The 10743-nt window shown below is 35.2% G+C and overlaps 1 protein-coding gene across 1 annotated transcript; it reads left to right on the forward strand.

Moving 5' to 3' along the window:
• The first annotated feature begins 4352 nt into the window (after nucleotides 1-4352).
• Nucleotides 4353-8225, forward strand: LOC149383034 (RAF-like serine/threonine-protein kinase 20). Its single transcript, XM_089628570.1, has 3 exons — nucleotides 4353-4426; nucleotides 4921-5540; nucleotides 7561-8225. The coding sequence occupies exons 2-3, from the start codon at nucleotides 4952-4954 to the stop codon at nucleotides 7839-7841; spliced, it is 870 nt and encodes a 289-aa protein (XP_089484696.1). The 5' UTR covers nucleotides 4353-4426; nucleotides 4921-4951; the 3' UTR covers nucleotides 7842-8225.
• Nucleotides 8226-10743: the final 2518 nt, after the last annotated feature.

Here is a 10743-nt window from a genome sequence, read left to right on the forward strand (position 1 = left end):
TAAACTAACATATTACCATTTCAATTATATTATTAACAATCAATTTCAAACTACTAATCAATTTCAAACTAGCCTATACTTACAATTACAATTTCAGTTTCATTCTAAACTAAACAACATATTTATGTAATTATTAGACTAATTACAATTTCTAATTGATAAATTAGAATAAATCAAAATTAATTAAAACAAAAAAAAAACAAATTTAAACCAAACATTAACCTAAACATATTACTAAACATAAACATGTTATCAATTTAATTACAATTACAATTAACATAAACTAATCTATTTAAATTAAACAACCTAAACATATTACTAACTATCTAATTAACATTTACAATTATTAACTACAATTATATTAACTAACATTTACATTCACATACTAACACTTAACATTTTAAACAATTACTAGCATATCTATTTAATTAACTAACATTTACATACTAATTAACTAACTAACATTTACACCTAAATTAACTAACATTACATTTTATATCAACTAGCCTAACTAAACTAACAGATTATATAACAAACAATAAAAAAAAAAGGGAAAAGCTAGACTTACTTGGTCGGTGTACACCGACCAATCTCTCGCCGAATCGGCTTGGTGAAACAGCAGAGGAAGGATCGAGGAAGCAACGGCTCGGTGCAACGGAAGAGGATTGAGGACTGACAACGCAGCGGGGACGGAGACTCGTCGAGGACAAGGACTCGTCGAAACAGCAGTGTCACGTCGGGACAGCGGCCTCGGGGCTAAACTGAGACAGAGAGAGAGGGAGTGACAAAGTCTGTGAGAGTCGGCTCGGTTCAGTGAGAGAGAAAATCAGAGAGAGAGAGAGAGAGAGTCAGTGAGAGGGAGAGCTTACCGGGATTACAGCGACGAGGCTGAGCACGTGTCGACGCTCGGGACAGCGGCTTGATGAGGTTTGGGACACGACACCACGGGCAGCAGAGAGTTCAGCCTACAAAATTAAATCAGCTTGATTCAGTCAGAGAGAGAGAGAGAGGCAGTGAGAGGGATAGCTTATCGGGATTGCAGCGACGAGGTTCAGCACGTGTCGAGGCAGCGGGGCTGTCGGGGCAGAGACGCCGAGGCTGAGCACGTTCGACAAAAAGTCACTCACCGAGCTCAAGACAAACTCGCACGTGTCGGGGTTGTTCACGTCGTTTGAGGTTTTATCAGCGCACGTGTGGCGGAGCTGGGCTTTGGCGATGAATCACCCAGCTAACCAGAGTTTGAAGCTTCTCTTTAGTGTGAATGTGTGAGAAAAAGTGAGACCGAATATTCCAGTTGGATATTACGGAAATGCCTTTGTGCTGGGCTATGCCGTGAGCTCCGTCAGGGAGTTGAGAGAGAAGGAAGCCTGAGAGAATGATTGAGAAAGAATGAGACAGTGTGTGGGAGTGAAAGAGAGATAGATAGAGTTAGAGAAATACCGGAAAGGTCGGAGAGAGTAAGGCAGAGAGAGAGAGAGCCGTCGGAGAGAGTGAGAGTGAGGCAGAGAGTGAGGCGGAGAGTGAGAGGTCGGAGAGAGTGAGGCAGAGGTTTTGGGGTGGCTTTGGTGGATTTCGGAGGCGTTGGTGTTCGTGGAGGTGTTGTGGTGGTTTGTGGTGGTGGAGAGGTCGGAGCAGAGTAATAGAGAGAGAGAGAGAGAGAGAAGTTTTGTTTTGGAGAAAATCGACGGAAGTTACGAAGAAAACGAAGTGCAGAAGATTTGGTTTTATAGAAAAACCTATAAAACAGGTGCGAGAAGTCGCACGTGAAGGATCTTTCGCATGCGATTAGTTGCACCCGATAATTCATCGGGTGAGACTCGTCGCATCTGTTAATATTTAAAAAAAATTAAATCGAAATGCCACGTTATATAACGGGACGAAAAAATGAGGGGGAGATTTGGCCCGCCTAAAAATTTCAACGATCAGGTACGACTTTGTCGCACTTGAAAGTTTGTTTAACTATCGAGTGCGAAAAGTCGCACCCGATAGTCATAATTAGGGGTGTACAAAATCGAACCGAAAATCGGATAAAACCGATATCCAAACCGAACCGAAACCGAAATTTGGAGCCACGTCAGCATCCCGAAATTCGGATTCGGATAACTGATCCGGTTTACAAAACTGGACCGGATATCGAATTTGATTTTGGAAAAATCTGGATATCGGTTATTTAACCGATTTTTTAATTAAAAATAAATATATATTAAAAAAAGACTTGACCTAATTTTGAGACAGACCTAGCGTTTTTATTTTTTTCCCAAATCAGATTTTGCTTTGCCTCGTGGTCTCCACTCTTCTTCTTCCCGTCGTTCTTCTCATATATCAATTCTTACTGCTATTACAACTTGATTATGTGATCTATAAAGGTAACATACAAATTCAATTGTTGTATGGTTTATTATGATCATTAGAGTTGTAATTTTAATTTTATATTATGATATTTACATGTGCAGGTAGTTGGAGACGAGTGTCCTTTTGAATTTTATTTTTTTACTCATTTTTAGATTATGTATTGTCATTTTGGAGCTTTATAAGAATCGTTTGTACTCGTTTTTTGAATTTTTACAAACCGGATTTGGATTTTAGAAACTGGATCTCCATTTTATAAAACTGGATATTAAACTGGATCTGAAATTTTACAAACTAGATAACCGAATTTTAAAAATTGGATACTGGACTGGATACTGGATTTAAGAAACCAGATAACCGAATTTCGATTTTAGACTAAATTGGACCGGATACTGGACCGCGTTTTTAAAAACCAAAAATTCGGATTCGGATACTAAAAATGTCAAAAACCGAACCGAACCGATCCAGTTTCACCCTTAGGTCATAATCAAACACAATTTCAGCGAAATTTTTTGGGACTTCTGGTCGACAATCAGGTGCGACTAGTCGCATCCGAAAGTCATTTAGATGCGACTAGTCGCATCTGATAGTCATGCGTTTCAGAAAATCAAATTTGTAGTAGTGTACAGAGCGGAGGATTCCACAACGGTACGGAACCGTTGTAGAAGTTTTCCACAATGATTTTGTACCGTTGTGTAATCCAAAAACTATAGTAGTGATCTGCGTTGATCTATAGCTCAAAACTAGCCGAAGAATGTTGGATATGAATTATATGTTGTAAGTTTGTTAAGAAGAAACCGTATGAATTAGCCAAATAACTGCTTTGTGATGTGATTGAGAGAGTTGTCACTTTGGAAGAAAATAGGCTACTAGAGGAAGAAAATTGGTCTGAAAGGATGGAAGATTAATTTGATTGAATAATGTTTAAACTAAAATGGCTAAAGTACCAAATAGTTGTTATTTAATACATAATTATGAATATACTGCAATATTTAGGGCAAATTATTCTAGTTATTATTCCAATAATATATGGCTCATAGTATTTTAAACAGGAAAACTATGTACCACAAAAAAATAGCAACAACTAAAGTAAATATGGGTGATGTGGCAAAGTAGCAGCTTTGACTATTTGGGTTTAGTAAAGTAGTCAAGGTTTTATAAGTTACAGCAAATTAGCCAAGATATGATAAAATTCTCAAATTATCCACATATATACACATTGTAAATGGCTATTTTGCCTCAACGAAAGTTCGACTTTTCGGGGATTCCGGCCGGATTCTGACCGGAATCCCCCTTTCTAGTGAGCACCTGCACCGGTTCATCAAAAACCGGTGCCTTTAGCAAAATCCGATGCTTCTTCCGGCTTTAAACTCGAAATCCATATATAATCGCTGAAAGAAAATCATAATATGACGCAAATGATTATTAACCAATTAAAAAGTACTACACGCAAAATGTTGCACAAGCCTTTTTCCGTATAAATTATACATAGAACGTTACAACATCTATTAATATCTCAATTAGTTAATTGGTTAGGTCAGCAGCAAGTGTAGATAAAAAAAAAAATAATAATAATCATTGGATCTTATTTGTATTGCCTAGGTGGCAAGTTAGCGAAGAGTAATGCGAATTTCTCTGTTAATACATAGAGATTAACATATGTAGATGAGTTAGAGTGAGAGGAACATAATAAATTCAATATTTGAGAAATCCAATACATTAAGCTTAGTAATACAAAAGAGAGAAACAACTACAAGATAGTTTCAAGTTAGAGTGTGTTTTATACGCAATTATCTTGTAATACTAAATCTACATAGAAGCTAATTCTCGAATGTTATAATGTTATTTTCAAGAACAGGGTTAGTTTCACAACAAGTGGAGAATGAAATATGTTAAGTAGAGACAAATTTAGAATATAGTCACGTAATTTAATATAAAGAAATATTTGGCTTTTCAAAAAAGGCATTCCCATTAACATAGTCTTAATTTAATATAAAAGACTAATTTTGAAATTGATAAGGAGCTGAGGAGATGAAACTTATGTGCTCAGTCAACGAGTAAGTCATCACTGATACAGGTATCGCTAATTGTTCTGAATTTTTTTTTTTTTTTTTTTTTCTGTTAACGATCCAGTTTTTCTGGGCAAGAAAATACAGCCATTCGTTTCGTCTTGATCTATACATTTTTATTTAATTATCAGTGTGTATTGTGTTCTGTGTTGTGATTAGTTAATTATATTTGCTTGGTTTTTTATTTTGTTTATGGATTATTATATTCGTGACTGATTAGAAAAAATATTGAAACAGTGATTAAATTGGTCAAGCTCTATGGATTTTTAGCCCAATCCAAAATATGTTAAAATTCTAGAGTTATTAAGGTCATGCCTTGATTTGTTTGATAATCTATTGAAACACAAGCATGTTCATTTTATGAAAAAATTTCTGGCTATTGATCTGAGATTTATGGATGGATTAATTCAGATGTAATTTTTGTCAAAAACTTTGGGTTGACCTTGAACTAAATATTTCATCTGCGTTGACTTAAATCTCAAAATTATGTCATGTAAACCAGCCTGCAATTATTGTGAAGAATCCCGGAAAGAATGGCTCCAAGGAAAACAGAGTCTTATGTGTCCAAAACTGAGGAAATTCTGGCACCATTCGGAAGAGCAAACTCGTTTTCCCGAGGAGACAAAAGTGTCCACTCGTCGGGGCATTCTGTGAGTAGGGTTAGCCATGACTATGCTTCTCCTAGAGCCACGTCATCACCGGCGGAGATTAAGGTAATAATGATTCGTTGCAGCTATGGCGGTAAAATTTCACCTCGGCCTAGTGACGGGAAACTCAGCTACGTTGGAGGCGAGACTCACACTGTACGTGTAAGGAAAGACGTCTCGTGGCGAGAACTCACGCAAATGACCTTTTCTTCGATGTATGATAACGAAACCCACGTCATCAAATATTTGCTTCCCAGGGAGGATTTCGATGCTCTCGTCACCGTGTCCTCTGATGAGGAAGTGCAGAACATGATGGACGAATGGGGCGAAATAGAAAACCGTGGGGCGCGCCCGCGAAAAAAGCTTAGGATATTTCTAATTTCAATGAGCGATTTGGATGATGATGATGCTTGGTTTGGGAGCGTAGACGGTTGTTCAGAGAGATTTGGATACGAATGCCCCATTTTATTGAGTGGTAAGTTTCTATACCTCATTTCAAATTTGTTGATTAGTGTTTTTTTTAGAGATTTGTAAGTAATTAGGTCACTTTAAACATGTGATTTTGGATTTAACCTATGTTTGACAATTTTTAGGGATATAGCCAAATGGCTTATGTGGCAATAATTAAGGTCTGATTTATCCTTATTTATTAACAAATTCGTCACTTTCTATTTCCTATTTTTTTTTCAAATAATTTTTTTTTTTATCAAAACTTCAAAAATTCATATCTTTCTCATACGAACTCGAAATTGAGTGATTTCGGATCCTACAAATTTGTGGCGTCGAGATCTTCAAAAATAGATCCATTGTGTTTGATGAAAAATTATATTTATGTCGATAATTTAAAAAATTTCAATTATTTCCATATTTAAGGTAGTAACGTGATTTTTCTACATTTCTTATATTAAACATGATTTTTCATCAAACACAATGGTCTATTTTTGAAGATCTCGGCGTCACGAATCCGTAGGATTTTGAATCACTCAATTTCGAGCTCATATGAGATAGATATGGTTTTTTGAAGTTTTTATGTAAAAAAAAAAAGTATAGGAAAAAAGTAAAAGAGAGAAAATGACGAATTTGTTAATAAATAAGGGCAAATCAGACTTTAATTATTGCCACGTAAAATCTGTTGGCTATTTCCCTAAAAGTTGTGAAATATAGGCTAAAAACAAATTTTGACTATTTTGCTACACTGCCCGTTTTTTTAAGTGTTAAATTGTATCAAATTTCAAACTAAGAAATTTGCTAAATGCTCAATCTTTCGTAAATTTTAAGTAAATAGCTAATGACATGAAATCTTCGGAATAACTTTAGATTTTCAGATTTGCCTCTGTGTCTCGCATTAATTTTTTGTAAGTTTTATTGGGTATATACTGTACTCAATTATTAGTTTGTATTTCGTATCAGGCCCGACGCATGCCCTAGGCCAACTAGGGCCTCCTAATTTTGAACAAAAATTAAGGCCTCATTTTAAATCTAGATTTTATATATGAAGTAGAGACAAAACAAATGTAAAATGAATAAAATGCCACCAATTATGGAAGTCTATCATAGATAAAACCTACATAAAACTAAGAAGGCCCAGATCCCAAAATTAAAATCAGCAAAAAAGGAAAACTATTAAAACAAATGTTAGACTTTGACTAACTTCTTTGCAATTCTTTGCCATCAATAGACGCACTAATAATTTTCAAAACCAATAACCACCACTACTGAATACAACCTATTATTGTATGTCATTTTTCATTTAACAATATGCAACATAAGATAAGTAGGAGTAAAAAAAAAACTTGTAAATGGCATATCCCTTATGTTTGAAGAGTTTGTGGACTAATATATTTATTTTTTGAAGAAAAAAAAAATTATTTTTTAGGTAGGCAAATGATAAAATCTCTAGATGAATTAATTTGATTTTATTTATGGAGAGTATGCTTATAATTTAACAAAGGAGTTGTGGTAGCTAACTTGGTCTAGTGATAATCTCACACATACATCGACGGAGAGGTCATGGATTCGAACCCTCTGGACTAAAGAAATGCATGTCTCCTTATAATTTATTCTAAATCATGTAATCTTGATCGATAGTGCCACATGCACTTGCACTGCTTAAAAATATCATGTAATCTTGGCCAATAGTATCACATTTAAAAAAAAAAAACAAAAGAGTTTGTAATATTTTGTTTTTTTGTAAGAACAATGATGGTTGAAGATAATACTCTTTTTAATACATCATTTTTTTTTACTTATTAAAAAACCTAATTTTAATTTTCGCCTTAGGCCACATTCTACGTAGGGCCGGCTCTGTTTCGTATGAAATTTAATATTTCGTATGGGAATATATATATATATATATATATATATATATATATTTACAAAATTATATTGTAGATGTACAAATATTATTACTACGAGAGAATCATGAAGAAAAACCATAAAAGTTTATTATCACATATAAAAAAGGGTTAGTTACATCATTCTTACTCATTTTTCAGAGGCTCATTCCATTGGCTCCAAAAAAGTTTCCAACGCCCGTTTCGCGAGCTCCAAAAAAGCTTCAGAAGGAGTGGACAATCAGATTGGACCCTCTTCTGAACATCCTCAATCTTGCAGCATGAATATGGGCATTTATACGTTACAATCGGGTGTGGATATCGCTCCTAGTCATGCAAAAGTTTTCCGTTCAATACCTCTTTTCCGGTTGGCATTACTCGGCGTATTGCTTTGCTTCTTGGCAGCTGTCTTCTTTCATATTTCCTCGGGTGACATAATATAATTTAATTATACAAGAAAAAAATCAGAATAGTAAAATCAGGTCTTTACTCAGTTTCGAAAAAAAATCAGGTATTTACTATTTATTGCATAGGTTTAGTGAGCGTGTAATAAAACACTTTTGTGTGTATTGATTTTGAGGAGTTTTTATTTTTATTTTTAACATATAGTATACTACCGTAGTGTGTAGTGTGTGCACGTTACATGTTTTAGAGCCGGCCCAGACAAGCAAGGTACGGGTCTAGGGCCTCATCGATTGGATCCCAAAATTCTGTATTTATGTTTTAAATATTTAAATTTTGGGAAATTTGCGTCAATGTCACAAATTCGTCGGGTTTTTGCATTTGTGTCACAAAGTTGTCAAAATTGCATTTGTGTCACGTATTTACATTCGTGTCATATGTGCAAATTTCAAATTACTCTCTCTCATCATTTAATCTTTTTATTAGTTACTTCACGTCTTCTGAATTTTTACAATACCTCATTAAAAATCAATTCATCTTTCGCTAAAACTTTCTAAAATTTGTGCGTGTGACTTATTTGCAATTGGATTGTCAATTTGTGACATAAGATGCAAATACCACTTAAATTTTAGGATTAATGAATTTAAGTGAATTTGGACCGGCCCTATTACATCATTTTTTTAAAGGGATTATTCCTAAACTATTACCTCTACACTATTTTTTGACCAAAATCCAATATGTCTAAATTAATCCAAATATGTGACTTTCATTTTGTTTAACTTACTCTTTTACCCTTTTTTTACTCTCCACTCATTTTTCATTCTCTCTCTCTCTCTCTCTCTCTCTCTCTCTCTCTCTCTCTCTCTCTCTCTCTCTCTCTCTCTCTCTCTCTCTCTCTCTGCTACAATGATTCCATCTTCTTCTTTTTGATGTGTGTTCTTCAATATGTGGCCAAACCCTAAAATCAAAACCCAAATCTTCGCTGGAGAAAGCTGGTACTACTTGAAGAAGCTTATCAACGACGTCCACAACAAGGTGGAGTCAACGCACAACACGGAGCGAGGAAGCGGTGCGGCTCGGCTTCCGAATCGAGCGAAAACCAGCTCGACGGAGACGATCGTCGAGCTCCAGCGCGTTTGTTGCTCTGTCACGCCTGGCGGGATTCGAAACTCGCCGTCGCTCTCGACTCTTTTGGTTGGGCATGGACGAAGAGGGTTTCGGTGCCGTCGACGGCGAGGTGGGAGGAGCTGAGGTGGGCCGGGGTCGAGGGCACGACAGCGGTGGTCGGAAGAGGCATAGCTCGGTAACGTCGTTTGGGAGGCCTGAATCAGCTCTGAAAATTTATAGGTTTTCGTTGAAGATTTATTGACGTTGATGTCAATAAATATGCATTTTTATTGACATCAATGTTAATAAATCTTCAAAGGAATTTCCCAGAATCGTTGAAGATCTTCAAAGGAATTTCCCAGAATCGTTGAAGATTTATTCACATTGATGTCAATAAAAATGCATATTTATTGACATCAATGTCAATAAATCTTCAAAGGAATTTCCCAGAATCGTTGAAGATTTATTGACATTAATGTCAATAAAAATGCATATTTATTGACATCAATGTCAATAAATCTTCAACGAAAACCCAGAAACGTGAGACGTGAGGGAAGACACATAGACATGAAATAGAAATACGCAGGAAAAGAGAGGGAAGAGAGAGGGACGTGAATAACACATCTCATTAATCCAAAAATAAAAAAAAGAAAGTCAAATAATTAAATAAGAAAGAAAATCAAATATTATTAAAAGTAAGGGTATTTTTGTATTTAGTGAAAATAAGTAGTCATAGTTTAGGATTTATTTGGGTTTAGTAGATTTTGGTCCACAATCTTTGTACAAGTCATAGAATAGGAATAATCCCTTTTTTAAATCCAAGTGCCGACTGCAGGCTAGCTAAACAATAAATATATAGTGGTATTTGCGCCAAAAGTCACTTATTCAGCGTTTCCTTGCAATTATGTCATTTATTTGTCAAAATTGCATTCGTGTCACTTTTTTACAAATGTGTCACCTATGCAATGTCTAAATTACCCTCTCTTATCTCTTCAATCTTTCACTGCACTCGAACTCGGTCTTTGACTCATGGGTATTTTGGTTCTATGGTAGGTAAGAGTGACTTACTTGCAACACGTTTTTTGCACGTGACATATTTGCAATTTGTTGAAACTAAATAGCAGTGGCGCAAATCACCCTAAATATATATTATGACGCACCGTAATTATTTACTTATTTTAATTACATGAGAATTTAATTATCACTTCAAAAACAACTGATTGAGGATAATCTAGGCTGTTCTCTTTTTTTTTTTTTTTAATAATTCAATGTCATACGCATATCATCAATTACATTAAGCATTTAAGCTCAATATATAATCTTCAAACGTCACTGTTGCGTTTCCTAAATATTGAACCCTCATCCTTTCGCAGAAGTCGTCACAGTAGGAGGTCTTCCCCCAAACTAAGCCCTGTCAAGCCTAGTCGTTCGGTAGTCTTTTTAACTATTGCATAATTATAATGAACTCGTAATGCAAGAATTTTCATGGAATACTAGACAGAAAAAACAAAACAACGCAATGGTTGGTATTATATTCATGGTATTAATTATGGATTATATATATACATTAGAAATATCATCCTTATTATCATCCTTATAATGATATATATATACATAAATATTTATGTATATATATATCATTATAAGGATGATAATAAGGATGATATTTCTAACTTTGAAGAGTGATTTTGATCGCAACAGCGATGATAATAAGGATGCTAGTTTCGGGTTTGGCAGCGTGGAGGGCTATTCAAAGATTCATTCTAGAGCAAGAGACACATGCTTGGAAGCAAGAATGTGTGGACCATGGCGTTTGGGCACCGGCTAATCACGCTA

This window comes from Urtica dioica, chromosome 10 (genome assembly GCF_054948205.1).
Source record: "Urtica dioica subsp. dioica isolate 48M chromosome 10, U.dioica_male_clone48M_v1_H2, whole genome shotgun sequence".
NCBI lineage: Eukaryota > Viridiplantae > Streptophyta > Magnoliopsida > Rosales > Urticaceae > Urtica > Urtica dioica.

Bases quoted from the DNA above. Each gene is read 5' to 3' on its own strand.
- LOC149383034 (XM_089628570.1), top strand. From the start codon at position 4,952: ATGGCTCCAAGGAAAACAGAGTCTTATGTGTCCAAAACTGAGGAAATT. The intron at 5,541-7,560 runs GTAAGTTTCTAT...CTCATTTTTCAG, and splicing joins ATGCCCCATTTTATTGAGTG to AGGCTCATTCCATTGGCTCC.